At 36.7% G+C, this 16449-nt stretch overlaps 1 protein-coding gene across 8 annotated transcripts in view; it reads left to right on the top strand.

Annotated features, from left to right (window-relative positions):
* The window catches only part of DMD (dystrophin), a 1292219-nt gene that overhangs the window by 913801 nt on the left and 361969 nt on the right, over positions 1-16449 (top strand). For all 8 annotated transcript variants that reach the window (XM_074604145.1, XM_074604126.1, XM_074604154.1 and 5 more), the window contains one exon: positions 3416-3524. In XM_074604145.1, coding sequence (XP_074460246.1) covers positions 3416-3524 — 109 coding nt within the window. The remainder of the gene's footprint in view (positions 1-3415; positions 3525-16449) is intronic.

The following is a 16449-nucleotide window of genomic DNA, read 5'->3' on the forward strand; positions in this document are numbered from 1 at the left end:
GGATAGCACTCACAATGCAAGCAGCAATTCAATACCTCGACTCATACTCCTTGTTTAGTTTATGGCACAGAAAAAAAGATAAAATTACATGGCCTCTTTAAAAGCATTAATTACTTATATAGCCTTGCTTGACAACTTTGTAGATGGTTTAGTTCTCTGAGGCACCCTTGTTTTAGCTTTCTTTTTTTTTCTCTCAGATTTCCTAATTCACCACAAATCTTCCCATTCTTTTCAATAAATGAGGTAGAAGTCCTATACACTCACTTACACCACAAGCCTCTCCTGTGCTGGAAAGCAGTATGTGTCAGAATTAAAGATATTGGTGCAATTATGTTTATTGTATCTGAATTAATGTTCACAGTGAATGTTATTCTGGCATTTCCTAATGTTTAGCTGTTTATCTTTGCAATGCTTATGATATACTCTCATTACAGTGTTTGGAATGTAAACTAAATCACATGGATTTATATTGACACATACTGAATCTTATCGCATAGTTATGTCACTGAAATAAGTATATTTTCACCCCTTCACTAAGCATACTAAAAGTGCTTATACTGGAATTTTGCAATGCCGGACTGTAAAAATATTTTTGTTGGCAAATGAAATCCTAGTATATGCTGCTTCAAGAGTCAAGAATGGGATGAGGCATGTGATCCTTTAAGAGCTAGCACTTTAATAATCAGACCTATTCACTTTTATAAAATGGATTTCATGCTTTTGAAATGCATTTCTGTAAAGCTTTTGCAGGTGGGGGAGGGAGAGGTTACTGCTGGTGATAGTAGTAATAGAAGGAATGTAAGTCCCAATCTCACGATGAACAGCACTTAAACAGAACAGTTTATTCGGGAAAGGATTTCTGTGGCAGTGGAAGAGCTGTAGTTCCCTTGTCATAGCACTCAATTTCTCCTTTCCCATGTCAGGTGGGAGAGTAAGTAGCGAGGAACTCATTTTCATTGTCCTCAGTCTTGCATTTAAAAGACTACATCATTTATCTCTAAATACTCCGATCTAGTTTTAGTGCTGTCAGTGAGATTAGTTCATGTATAAATGTTAACCTCACTTAAATTGCACCCGTGGTGACATTTAAAGGGAATCGATAAATCAATAAAAGCAAAAAATAATTTTGCTGTTCCTACTTGTCACCAAAGCTCTGGAGTTGCAATTACAGCAAAATTGTTGTGCTCAAAGAAGTTAACATTTTAATGCATGCATGCTAATTTGTTGCAGATGCAAGATTGGATCAAACTGTAATTCTGACAGAGGAGTTTGGTGCTAGGTACTCTCTTATTAGTGGCGTAGATGTTGCCTCAGACAACCCTCTCTAATCTGTGGTGGGCATGTTTTATATATTGTCACTGCTGGAAAGAAATCTCTGGCTCACATCCACATGAATGATTAAGCAGCTACTCATAGTAAGGACCAATATTATATTTATAACATCCCTATCTCCTTCCTGAGTTACTGTGACTATATTGTAAAATGAAGTCAGACTTTGATAGTGTAATGTCTCCAGCTTTTGTTTTTGAGGGCTCTCTGCTCTCTCTGCTACTATTGAATTAATAGATTTTGGAACGGTCCTTTGCCTTTTTAGCTCTGGAAGTAGATTTTGCCATAAAATGTTTCCAAAGTATGTGTTGCTGTGTGTCCGTAATTCACACAAAAATAAAACATATGTATGATTGTGAATTATCATATGACAAGTTGCATTTATCATGCATACCTGATTGCTGTTTTTGCCTAGTTCTCATGGTCTAGTGTCAAGGAGAATCTCTCATGTTCCTGACTTTTGATTTTATTTTTAATGCAGTTTTTAAGGTGCTCTTAAAGATAAAAAGTTATTTTACTCCCTGATGCAGAATTTTATCCTCTCTCTCCTGCCCTATCAAAAGGCATTTACACAAAAAGCTGTCCAGAGTTTATATCAGGTAATATTCTGGCCTCCTTTGGTGACAGATACAAAAGAACTTTGCAAGTTTAGAGTACTTATAGTGAAGCTTAAGGAAAATTCTAGAAATGCTCCCCTGACACATCAGAATATAAAATTGTGCTACCTCAGTGTCTGTGGGTGTGCGCAAGTGTGTGTGTGTATGTGTGCACACGCTGCAATTTAATGAGTATTGTTCCCTGTCCCTCTCCTATTGACCCCTGTCCTCTTAGACTCTAGGTAATTAAAGTACCTTTCTTAATAGGCATCCCATTTCCATCACAGCCGGAGTGTGATTCAGACAATATATCTAATCGTGAATTGGACACAAGAATACTAAAAGCATTCCTGAGTGGCATTGGTACGCTGTGCTGTTTTTTGTAGCAGGCAATCAGGGAGCAGTTTAAAAAAGAAATATAGTTTTCATTTTAAGAATTTAGAGATGCCAGCATAGAATTAGCAATGCTTCATCCTTCTTTACAGTCCTTAAAGCAAGGAAGAAATGGGGGTAGAAACAACATTTTCAAGTTTAAATGCTTCTCAGGGTTATCCGAGGACTGATGTAATTCACACTCCAGACTTTCACTTAAGTTTTGTTTAAAAGTGACAGTTTAGCCATTACCAGACAGGACTGCATGCACACAAACTGAAGTTTGTGAGTCCCTGAAGACTCCGAAGACTTTCTTTTTACCTTTTCTTTTTTTTTTTTTTTAAATAGGTGGAAGAATGTGTTCTGCATTTGATATTACAAATTGCAGAGGTTTTATTGGCAAGTGTTTTTTAATACATAATTCACTACTCTATTTTAATTTAAAAAATTAGCATCTCAGGTTCGTGGTGATAAACACCACCACCACCTCTCTACAGTATGTTAAACAAAAAGTCATCTGATGTTCCCTAAAAAGGTGTACAGGCCTGTTGACCAGGGAGCAGGGCAGACCAATGCTCCCTGGGAGCTGGCAGTGGTGGGGACTCCCCACTGAGCTGCAGGACAGGATCTCACCAGCCAAACTTCCTCCTGCCACCTTCAGCCAAGAAGCAGGGCAGGCCAGGGGGCTGCCCCTTGGTGGGGGTCAGGACAAGTCCTGGTGAGGGGAACCAGAGTCAACCACAGCCCCAGTTGGCTGGGTATGGTCATGGGCATGGGAGTGGGCTAAGGTTGATCCCGGAAGTCAATCTGTGGTCAGGGTCAGGCAACTGTGCTGGCTCTAAGTTAGCTCTGAGCTTCAGCAGCCAAACTCTGAGAAGGAAAGATGCTTTCAAGACTCTGACAGTATGAAGCTCTTTTGCAACCCAACTGGGAAGGATTTTACTTGTTTCTCTCTCCCATCAGTGAAAATTAGTTGCTGTTTCTGCCTTTCTGTTGTGTTTGGTTTTTTTAAAATTCAGGTAGTCCATCAGATGGAAAATAAAAGGTTATTTTATTTTACATTTATTTACATTAATTTGTGTATTATAAATTTAATATATTTTTATTTTCTATTCTAGAAAAAATTAGAAGACTTGAATGCTGACTGGAAGGCAATAAACCACTTAATTCAGCAACTAAAGGAAAAGCCAGCATTAGGAGCGTTTGGCGTTTTATCTTCAGGTGTCTGTAAGTCCTTCAGTCTATACGTCTTTTGAAATTAATTACAAATCACACAGTTAAAATGGCTGGAGACTGTCTAAATTCATTCTGCATCCTTACAAATTTCAGCTTTAGCCTGTAAACAGGAGGTGTGATAATGTGGCATTCAACTTTTTTTTTTATATCATTTCCTTTCTATTTTGTGTAATGTGTCCCAGAAGACAAATTAGATTATGCATTTGATGAAAAGACTGCAGCATGCTTTTCAAATTATTACTTTTTCAAAGTCTTGTTTCTTTATTCTATGAAGAGATTAAATGAGATTTTTACTTTCTACATATATTCATGGAGGAAATACTATGAAGGGAGAAGAATTACTTAAATTAAAAGATGATAATGTTACAGGTAAAGTGGATGTAACTTGGTCACATGAAATTCTGAAATTACTTTTTATGATAGGGCAATGAACTGAAACTGTTTCAAGACAAAGCTTGTGTATTGATAGAAAAAGTTTTATGACAACATAGTAAGAGTAATTCTGCAGTTAAACATTGTGATATACATCTCTGGGGGTCTTAGTTCATGAATCCACAACCAGAGACTTGATCTCCATTTAATTTAAATTATTTGGACAATATTTATATTAGATTCTTCTCATATCTCTTTGCACCTGCTGGTTTCCTGCAAGGATTACAAACTCATTTTTATCTCCTTGATAAATGGATTTTATTTCCCACTGCTTTCCTTTGAAATGTACTGATCGATTAAGCATGGGTGGAAAAGAAATACATAATGAAAGCACTGGGTTAAATCTGAGTTTCTAAAGTCTCTAAGATTCTTTCTTTGATATTGAACTGTCTCAGTTGCTTGGATGAAGAATGTTACTCACCTGTAGAATTTGGAAAGCTGCTCAGCAGATGTGGGAGCAGAAAGAAATTCCCCCCTCATCCCCTCCCCATCACATTGCCTGTAACTCTGGCTATGATAAAGGTACAGTAGTCACCTGGGATTTGATTACTTGTAGGATATTGATTCCTCTTGCTTTTAACATGTTTTAATTGGTAGCACACAAGAAAAGCTGAAATTGGAGAATTCTCTACCTCCTACTCTCTAGGACAGCAAAGCGGAAAAGTCTTTTTACAGACAAGTAAATAATTACACCATATAGACAGAATCCAGAACATTCAATACCAGACAACAGTCCAACTTCTGTCAGAATAACATATATCAATTCAAGCAAAGCAGATGTCTTGCTTATGACATGTTGAATCTTACTAAATAGGGACGATCATTTAATTTTAGTCATTTAGAACCGCTGTAGTTCCAGGGGCAAACATTTCCATTTTCTAAAACGGGGTAAATACCCCTAGTATTTTTTAAAACTTGTACTATAGCAGTATCTTTGCTTTACAGAATTTTGTTCTAAGGCATGCTATGGAAATTCATTTAATGACATGAGGGAACCGAAGGAGATGCATAATCATTTTTTGCTGTGCTGGGTCACTAAACTTGCCGTGTCAGTTTTGTACGTCAGCAGGTTATGTCAGATTCCAGGAGGAGGCAATGTTGGTGAGTTGTATATTTGCTGTTACAAAGGAAATGGTAATAATGGAACAAGAGAGAGAAGACAGAGTAGTAGTGCGATAGTTTACTATGCTAACTCATCTTTAGCTGAAGAATTGCAAAATTACTCATTTACCTTAATTCAAGATGTAGGCTCTGACTATTAACATTTCTGGGACTCAGCAGATGGAATTATACATGCAGAAATGAAAGCGCTGGTGTTCTATAAAGGATTAAGCAGGAAGTAAGATTGATTTCCTTTCTTTTGCCAAGAGTACTTAAAATTTGAACCTGTACTTGTAGCACTAATTCATAATTTTTCTTTATTTGAGTCAGTTTACTGCAATCACATCATTATAGATGTATCGCCACAGAACTGTAGAGTTCAGAAGGGACCTGGGGAGACTTCTATTGCTCTTGCTCAAAGCACAGTCAATTAACACAGGTTGCTCAGGGTCATTTCCAGTCAGGTTTTGAATATCTCCAAGGATGAAGACTCCATAACCTCTCCAGGCAACCTGTTCCAGTGTTTAACCACTCTCATAATAAAAAAAAAAAATGTTTCTTCCTCTATTTAAATAGAATTTCTAGTATTTCAGTTTTTGCATAGTGCCTCTCATCCCATCACTGAAGAGAGTCTGGCTCTATATTCTTTACTCCGCCAATCAGATATTTATACAGATGAATGTGATCTCCCTGAGCCTTCACTTTTCCAGGCTGAGACAGCAGGTTTCTGCAAAGATAGAGAGTGGTATGTGTTACTAAAGTATTTTTGTGTTTAGTTAAAAAACAAATATTTTGGAAGGACTCTGTGAAGCAATGGCATTATGTCCCGTTGATAATTATTCACCTTCCGACTCTATAGGGACTTTTGTGGGCATCAGAATTTAATAATGTTGATGTCTGTGTTTGAGACCAGGGAATGAAGATGTAATTGGCTAACCTCTACTGCCCTGTCAGGTACCACTTGGTCTAGTCAGGCTACAAGATCTCAGCCAGAGGGTCTTACTAAATATACCATCTGGTGGCTGTGATAGAGGTAAAGGACCCTGTTTATAATTATTTCTAGGTCTGTGCATTATAGTTTTTTCAGCAGTAGAAGCACTAAAAAAAAAAGTCCTTAATATCCCACCAGTCCAGTGTGCCCTCAGGCATAATGAACAAGAACTACTTTTCCAGCTCGGAAAATGTACTTAGCTGAAGGGTATGTCTAAAACCTTAGCAAAGATTGACTTCCAAGACAAGATGATTCAGGAAGAAAATCACACTTGCTATCTGTACTTGACATGATAACATGAAATTCTGTGAATGTCTCTATCCAAATACCTTGATGCATTGCTTAGACAGCAGTTTGAAAACATTTTAAGCAGAGAGAAATGCATTTTTGGAATGTGCTTTCACAAGAGGGACAGATTTTAATATTATTGTTAGCATTCATATGACTTGTTTCGTACTGAAGTGCTACCCCACTGTATTTGCTTAATAAGTTAGGTAAAGTTATATAGTGCTTTGTAAACCCGTGTGAATACATTGTGGAGTAGGAGGCATTCCTGACGTTGGTCCTAAGGAAGATGTTTTCCATTATTTGCCTTCATTCAAGTAAGATGTTAAGGGAAAACTTTGGCCCCTTTCACTTAGAGTTGTACTTGAAAATACAATTTCTTAAAAAGGATATGTGCTTGTTTTCAGTCATGCTATACTTGAAGTTAGTGAAACTTTAAAAGTAACTGTGAATGAATACGGTTGAAAATACTTTGTCAACTAATTTTACATTTTGCATGTACAGCTAATAAAGCTGTGAGCAGTACATTATATTGGTACTCTTACAGTTTGTTTAACTTATTCAGTGAACAGTAGTTTGTGTACAATCAATTTCATTCTCTCCCTGAATTTTTATGCAAGTTTTGGTCTTTTTGTATGAAATGCCTACTCAAGTGAAACAGAAAAATGCATGACTGTGAAATGAAGAAAAAGTAGAGTGAGAGTTAGTGTCAATCACAATGGTGAAATTACTTTTGAAATTAAGTAGAATTTGTCCCTTTAAGCTTTACAAGTTATCAGTCTTATTTTGCAGCATTGTTTGTAGCAAGTCTAAAAAAAAGATGAAGAAAAAAAAGAATTGTCTTTGTTTTACAAATTGTAGTAGAGTTAGAGATGCGTTTGGCAGAAAGGCTTTATGTGTACTATTCGTTGCTGTATATTTAACACAGAGAATTTGAAGAAGGCTAATACTGTGTCACCAGAACTGATAACACTACCCATCAGCTTTAGGTATCTTTCTTTGACTGCATACAGACAAAGCTGTTCTGCGCTTTCGGTATTATTTGCTTCAGTAGTAGGAGTTGGAGACTGCAAACATGGAGCCACAGTCTGGGCTTCCATGTACAGGGGAAGAAGGTTTTTCAGGATTTAGAATGTGTAAGGAGAATGGGAGAGGAGTGATATATCAAGCTGTGTCCATTAGAAGCAAGTTGCAACATGAGAATCGTGAGCTGCAGCAACTCACCAGCTGATTTAACCAAAACAGAACTCATCACTTATTAGCCCATATATTCAGTTGGGGTGTAGAAAAACATTCACAGCAGTCACCTCCAGATTTTAGAATACCTTGAGTTTTGGGGTTTGAATTGGAAGAATGGCATTTGTGAATCTGGGGAAACTAGTGACAACAGGATTTCATTTGCTCTGTCTTTGATATTTTAGTTGGAGTGCATCCTAAGGTGTGTCTCCTTCTGCTTGGGAAAGTTTAGTTTGCCTCTTATTTCTCCATGAAACAAGTCCCCACCTGGACTAGGCATGCTGCTTTGTTCTAGGCTTATGAGATCTTACAAAATAGTTCATTTAAAAAAATCACTAATGTGACTGAGTATATGAACCACTGTGGCTTAATACAGCTGAAATTCTCATATGCACTGTTTGGAATATACTATAACATAAGAAACACATACTGGTGCTACTAAAAATATTCAGTTCCTGAGACTGTAGCTTTTTGAGGAAAATTAGCAGCAAACAAAAGCATGTATGTGAAAATACATACCTTGATGAAATGAAATGAAGTTTTAAGCTAAAATCCAGTGACGTCAGAAACTGAAAGTGCTTCTGTAGTGCTAGTGTCTGTATTTTATGCATCTGGAATTTTATTTTCATATTAAATGCATAGTTGAGTGATCTATTATTCTATACTGATTAGTTCTAAGATAGAGATGTACAGATTGGGCATAGCATTATCCTACATTATGAAGACTGCCCTGTTAAATCTCTGATACAATATTTGGTTTAATATTTTCAGTGGGGATGAAGGAGTCTTAATTTTTGCAACTACAACTGTTGAAATGTATTCATTCCATGGATTTCAGAACTGGATCATGTAATGTCCAACTGTCCCTTCAAAAACAAACAAGCCATTTGTTTTTAACAGATATTAAAGAGACAATGACAAAAATGTAAGAAACAAAATGACAACAACTAGCTTTGGGCAAAAATGCACAATAGATAGTATTTTCTTTTTTGTAGTATTTCATAGCTAATGTGCTCTGAAGCAGTCATTGTTTATATATTATGCACAGTGCTTGAGTGAACACATATGCTGTAGTTCAGAACTGTTTCTTAGAATTTGCAAATGCTAGTCTTAAAAGTCTTTGTGCACTTCACTATGTGCACCTGAAAAGATAACAATATGTGTATTCAGAGGGTAAATGAAAAACAAATGTACAAATGGGATATTAGAGTGTCTGTATTGTTTATAGCAGCTGGCATAGTATAATTGAGACCAAGAATACTCAAAGTAATTCCTTGGGGAAGACTGAACAATCTAGGAACGTGTGCATCTACAGTGTTTTCAATACGAATGCAAACATGTGTTGATATTTAAAAATATATTGTACATAACATTCGGCATTTAAAAGAACTGTGCTATCAGCTATTAAAATGCTTGTGTGCGGGACATGGTAGGTATTTAATTTTGCAGAACCATTCTCCACAGAGTCAAACAGCTAAAAATCCATAGCGTGCATCTGTTGTGACAAGTAGTTCTACAATTAGAAGGCAATGCTACTGCCAGTAGTCCGTTTTAGTTAACGTTAGTTTTAGGACACCAGTAAAGAAGACTGCTCACATGAGAGCTGTAATAGAGGTAAATATTATTTCCAATAATGCCCGTGTCCAGAATTGTATAATTTCTGATACTTGTGCACGTAGAATCTAAAGGAAATGTCTATTTTTAATATTATTTATAATTCAGTTTAAGTCTTCGAAAAGTTTTACTGAAACGAAATGCAAGAGAGAAAATGAACAGGGAACAATACAGTAGGGAAGTATCAGAAAGAATATCTTGAATTCTTGAATCAGTGGAGAGCAATAAAAGTAGGCTCTTCCTCAAGTCGACTGGGCTAACAAAGGCTGCCCGCTCTCGTATAAAGTGGAATAGTAAAGGAATAGATTGTTGTCTTTACCTTTTCTTTTGGTTGCTTTTGGATGAAGGAATAAATAATGGCTTATAGAAATAATTTTAATTTTCTTGTGTTTGAGTCAATGTACTTAACAGGCTTCTGTGGTAAAGCCGACCTGAGTTGGCTCTATTATGTGTACATTGCCATCTAGCTAGTTTCCCCATTGTGTTCAGGAAAGGAGTTGCCTGATTATTCCATCTGATTTTCATTAAGAAGCTTTTTCTCTTTTAACACGTGCCACATCTAACAAATAGCAATATGGCACAAAACTGAATCTGTTACCATTTGATTGGAGATTTTTCAAGGTCAGGACCCAGTTTCACAAGAAGTTCTATTTTTCAATACAGCTGACATCAGACACAAGCTGGAGACAAACTTGTCTAATAAAGCTTTCAGATTCAATTTTCTCTGTGCATATAGCTTCAGGAATCTCTGGAGGTCATTCACAGCATGAGCTGCAACACCAACAGGGAGAAGTAATGAAAAGAGTCTAGATAAAAAGCTGACACTATGCCTTCAGAGCTGCGTGAATAAAAACATAATAAGCAAATTTATAAACGCAAATCTCTATGATTCTCAGAATTTCTATCTTGATCTTTATAGCATATCTTGATGTGAGGATTTGTTTCTGGATTATCTGACAGATGAAAAATATATGCAAAATATACCTAAGCCACAAAAGCCTGCTTTAAATAAAAAAAAGAGAAGGTTATAACTTTACATTTAACATCCTATTTTAGGGGTCTTGCAGTAGATTACTCTTTGCAAGTATGTGTAATAAACAGGTCTGACAGTGCAGTTTACAAAGGAAATGTAGAGTTTTACTTTGATTTTTCAGTTGATTAAATAAAACTCACTATGGGTTACTGCTCAGAATTTTTATTACACCTATGATGAAATGTAAATCAGAAAGTGAAAATAGGAGTTGGCTGCTTTGCTGTTATTTAAGACAATACAGAATCTAGGTCTACTTTCTCTATGCTATAACAAGTTGTTGAAAGTGCAGCTGTCAAGATTTATGATGTAAATAAGATTAATGTTATCATCAGTCTTTCAAAGGATTGCATTCACCTATTCCATTTTTAAAAAATGATCTGGTTATTTTCTTCCGAGGAGCAGGCTTTGCAGCTTGTTTTCTTTCATTTAATCTCTTGATCAATAGTTAGTAGCAGCAGGTTATACAGGGTTCATTTTGATTAAGTCTCATGAAATGTAAATGATAGCATACTGTAGAATTCATCAGACTGTTATTGATAACCTATACCAGGTGAGAGCACAGAACTAAGTTATAGTTATAGTTGGGTCTTTTTTACATGGCTCAGGAAAGAATTAAGTTCATGTTTATTTTTCTCTAGAACTATATTCAGCACACACTGCAGAATCCAATGTTAGTAATTTTCAAGAAATGTGGCAAAACCACAATTTCATCATTTTTAAAACACAGACAGAATGAAGACTTTGAATTACTTCATTCTGGAAGATATGGAAAAAGGGATTCTCATTAGAGTTCCTAGCAAAAAAGCATCGGTAATAAAATGGTAGTTTATGCTCTTTTTCAGTTTTTCTACCTCAGTTTCTAGCTTTACATCACACATTTTTTTCCCGTGCTTTAAACCCACTCTGTCTCTCTCCTTTTTTTTGGTTACAGTAACCTGAATTACTATAATATCTGACTATCCAGATAGCATGGGCTTGCAAATAGCAGTAATCTCCCTTTTCAGTTTCCTTTTATATAGTAATTAGGTCTATTGGCAACTACATTATGTGAAAATCTTTTTAATTTGCTAGAATAATAGAAAGTGATAGGTCTTTCTGCACATAGTCCTCTTGACCTGTGTGCTGTTCTTTGTTGGCTTGTCTTTTTAAAAGAGCAGAGCAAGCTAGCTTTCCCTTTTAAAGGAGCAGTGCTCAGTGCCATCCTGGTCATACCCTACCGAGAAATGCAATGCCTCTTTGACATCCTTCCGAATGTTTCTGTGGCGACTGGAGCTGCCACAGAGTTAGGTCTGCTCTATAGAGAAACAGCCAACCAAAGAGTGTGTGCAAGTGCGATCACAAATCATGAGCAGAGTGGAGGCCACAGAGATTGAAGAACAAAGCTCATAATTGTTGCTAACGTTTCTGTTCTAGTCAGAGGACACGAGACAAAAGACAGACAGACCTGTTACTTAAACTATAGAAGGCTAAAATGAGGAAAAGATGGTGAATGAAAACCTTCTCTACTACTCCAGCTAGAAAATTCTTCAGTCTTGCTGTTTATATAAAGCTTGTGACTAAATATCAGACTGCTGTCTTTGCTTGTATCAGTGTGGAGTAGCAGGGAACATAGTGATGGAGATACGCAGGTAGAGATTTGCATTACTGATATTTCCTTCAACAATAGATCAGTGGTCAGATGACGAGTTCCCAAAGGCAATTTTTCTTAAGGCCAAATTAAAATAGCTGGAACAGCAATAGAGGTTAGTTTGACCTGAAAAATAGAACATTATGTGTTTTCATAAGAAATCTTGACAGGTGTTTCACAAAGGAGTATGAGGCAAGGTATTTTAACATTTCTGATGAAAGAACAAGCTTCTTGCAGTGATTTGAGGAATTACTTCATCAAAAACAAAGTAGGATGATAATGCTGCCTTCTCTACCTTCGAACAGCTGTTTTTAATTCTGCAGAACTTTTCTCTCTTATTCTTAGAGAATAAGGGTGCACTTGGAAATTTTTACATGAATACTATAATCCTGTTAAATTAGCTAATAACTGAACTCTGATTATTTCAGAGCTTCTTCATACCTATTCTGGGTTTTGTTTTGGTTGTTTTTTGGTTGGTTTTTTGTTTGTTTGTTTGTTTTTTAACTACATGGTACCTAAAATTCCACTGGCTCTTTGATATTCTTAAGTGATCACTCTATATCTGTGTACAATTTTTTACACCTTTTTCTTCAGAGTTTCCCTTGGCTAGGAGAGCAGTTTGTGCCTGTTAAATCCATTTATAGATCTTACAAAATTAGAAGAGGTAATTTTCCTGAGGCTCTAAAAATTGGAGCTGCTGACAATATATGTTTTTTTCTTTTATCAAAGAGCTAACTGCCAAAATTCTGCTACATGCCAATAGCGGTACACTGGAAGTGTAAATTGTTGTTATATAGATTGACGTCCAATTGAAAGCTGCATACTAAATCATGGAACTTGTTACTTTTACTGACAAAAGAAATACTGAGAGGTGCTTGCATCATTTGTGACAGATGTTGTCACAACGTTTTTTATAAGGCAAGTATGTGACAGAATTTGATGGAACACCATGAGAGCTGTATAACAAAACATTCATTTTCATGAAACCCTTTTGTAACAACTGCAACAACTGCTTACACAAAAAGACTCCTATCCTTTGGGGAAAAAAAATGCTTTCTGTAGGGGTAAAATAATACTGCATTTAAAAAACAACAACAGGAAAAAAGTCTGTTTTTAAAAAAATAATGTTTGACTCCTTGAACTGAAACTCTCAGTCTGCCCAGAAGTTATTTTGTGTGTTTCTAGATATTAGAAAACTTAATTAGGGATCTGCATTTCTGTTCCCCAAAAGACTGACTCTCTTGGTGTAATGCATTCTTAAGTTTTCCTTTCAAAGTTCTCATGGAAAAGGTTAAAATGTTTATGTCTATAAAAAAAGGTAGATCTTTATTTCATGATTGATTAAGAAAAAAGCCCATGCATCATCCTGAAACATGAAAACTAATATGCATTGAATGCTCTGAACTGCTTTCTTCATTGTCAAATGTAAAACTCTTTATCAGAGATTAAAGTCTTTGTATCAGGCCACTATGAATGAATGTTTATAGCAATTTAATCAAAAGTTTATATTTACTTTCTGAAGAAAATAAGACTTTTGTCCAAAATTTCTATGTGATCGTCCACACAGTAAATATACAAATCATTTAATACACAGTATGTCTTCAGCTTATTTTGTGCAAACTAGTGTATGCGGTCTGAGGTTCTGTAACCTCTCTGGCCAGACATGAAATATTCCACATGGAAGATTACACCAATTAAGAAACTAGAACTAGCAGAAGGGTATTTGAGTCACATCCATAATAAGAAAAAATAATTTTTAGCTATTTTAATTGAAACAGCCTGAATTCCCTACTTAAAGAAGTTTTTCTTCTTTGCCTTTTAAAACTCATATGTCATGAGACCCTAAGGGAAGACTCAAGTGACAATAGAGGATACAGACCACAGCCAAGCCAGAAAGAAATTGTTTCTCTATTGTGGGTTTTCTGGCACTTCATATCACAATTAAGAAATTAGACAATATTGTTTGGGGAGGGGGGGAAACAAACACAATAATTTCTGATTATTTTTCCTTTTGTTAAAGTAAGACAGAGATATTAGCCTTAACATACTTTCAGTTTATATTGTACCGGTATCTCATCACTTGAATCAGCTTCTACATTTGTAAAAAAAAAAACACCACCAGTGGTATCAAAAAATGATTATTTTTGCTGCAGCAGAAATATTGGTGACAATATTGCAGATACTTGTTCAGCAAATCTTTAAACTACTGAACAGAAAAGAGTAACAAACACAAGCATGTTTGCATGAACAAGAAAGCTTATCTCTAGAAGAGGGAGTTTTAAAATATTAACCATTAAATTGAAAGTACTGGGTCTTGGGTTTTGTTTGGTTTGTGGATTGTTTTGGGTTGGTTTTTTTACCTTCCATCTGGACTATTTTTAAAGCATTATCTCAATATTGTAATGAGTATCCAGTGATGACACCATAATTTCAGAATATTGTTTTCACCTAACTTTGTAAGTATATATTGATAGTTAAATTAGCCTTGGTATTGTAATCAGTGATACTGCTATAAATTGAACCTAGAACTACCATGTAGCTAGTATATGAAAGGTTCTTGTGATACCTTGTTTTAGTTTCATCGTCTGCTTAATTCTTATACTCACTAAAAGAGATCCATTTATATACCCTAGCTGTTTGCTTTTCAGTTTTTAGTGGGCCTATCAATCATGTTGAACTTTGCCTAAGAAAGCTTCACAGGGAATATCATGACATGCTATATTTCTAAAAGGAGACTGAACTTTGAAGCAGTTTATCTTTCAAAAAGGTTTGAATAGAACAATAGGTCCAAGCAGAGCAAGAGTTATTAATGCGACATCAGTTTACAGATAGATTACAGTCTTCATTTGGTTTTATAATACTTGTGCCTGCTTGAGTCCTAGTCTAATGAGGATAGGATACTGCAGACTTAAAGCTTTTTCCACCACATGTACAGCAGTCAGTTGAATGTTTACATACATTGTGCCAGGATTAGTTCTGTGTATTATCTTCAATCTTAGATGCTTCATTCCCAAAGTATTCCCAGTCCTCACATTATTTCCAGTTTGGCTTTTAGTGATTGTTTGGAAGTGAGAGTATAGCTTTAAAGGACTGCAGAATGGTCGAGGTTGGAAGGCACCTCTGGAGGTCATGTGGCCCAACCCCCCTGCTCAGGCAGGGTGACCTAGGGGAGGCTGCCCTGGATGATGTCCAGGCTGCTTTTGAGTGTCTCCAAGGAGGGATACTCCACAACCTCTTTGAGCAACCTGTGCCAGGGCTCAGCCACCCTCACAGTCAAAAAGCATTTTCTGATATTCAGAGGGAACCTCCTGTGTTTCAGTTTGTGCACAGTGCGTCTTGTCTTGTCACAGAGCACCACTGGAAAGAGCCTGGCTCCATCTTCTTTGTACCCTCCCTTCAGATGTTTATAGACATTGATGAGAACTCCCCTGAGTCTTCTCTTTTCTGGACTGAACAGTCCCTGCCCTCTCAGGCTTTCCTCATGTGAGAGCTGCTTCAGTTCCTTAGTCATCTTTGTGGCCCTTCAGTGGACTGTCTGCAGTAGCTCTATAGCTGTCTTGTGCTGGGGAGCCCAGAACTGAACGCAGTATTCCAGGTGCTGAGTAGAGGGGAAGGATCACCTCTCTCCACCTGTTGGCAACATTTCTCCTAATGCAGCCACTCCTCCCAGCTTTGTGTCATCTGCAATCTTGCTGAGGGTACACTCAGTACCATCATTCAGATCCTTAGGGAAGATGTTAAATAAGATGGGACACAGTATTGACCCCTGGGGAACACCTCTGACCTCCAACTAGACTTCATGCTCCTAATCACCACCCTGTGGGCCTAGTGATTCAGACAGTTTGCAATCCAGCTCGCTGTGTGCCCATCCAGCCCATACTTCTTCAACTTTTCTACTAGAATCTTATGTGAGACAATGTTGAAAGCCTTACTGAAATCAAGGCAGACAATATCTACTGTTCTACCCGCATCTGCCAAGACATCTGTTTCATTGTAGAAGGTGATGAGTTTGGTCAAGCATAACTTCCCCTTGGTGAATCTATGCTGATTATTTCCGATCACTTTTTTTGTGTTTCATGAACCTGTAAATGGTTCCCAGGATTAGTTACTCCGTCACTTTCCCAGGGTTCAAGGTGAGGCTGACTGGCTTGTGGGTCCCTGGGTCCTCCATATTGTCCTTCGAGAAGATAAAAGTGATACTTGCTTTCCTCCAGTCTATGGGTACTTCTCCCAGTCACCATGATCCATCAAAATTTATAGAAAGTGGCCTTGCAATGACATCTGCCAGCTCCCCCAGCGCTCATAGATGCATCCCATCAGGGCCCATGGACTTATGAATGCCTAGTTTGCTGAAGTATTCTCCGATCCGATTCTTTTCCACAAAGGGTAAGTTTTTAAAACTCTTAACTTCTGTACATGGAAATTACCTTGAACTATCTCCTATGATGGCAATATTCTCATCAAATAAATTGTTAACATTACACTTTTAAGTATCTTGCATACAGAGAAAGTATTTGCAGAAGCTCTTCTTAACAAAAGGTCATAATTTTAACTTTTTGCTATGCAGTGCTAAGTTAACTTCACGTTAATGTTATTT

The sequence above is a fragment of the Larus michahellis genome, chromosome 1, assembly GCF_964199755.1.
Source record: "Larus michahellis chromosome 1, bLarMic1.1, whole genome shotgun sequence".
Taxonomy (NCBI): Eukaryota; Metazoa; Chordata; class Aves; order Charadriiformes; family Laridae; genus Larus; species Larus michahellis.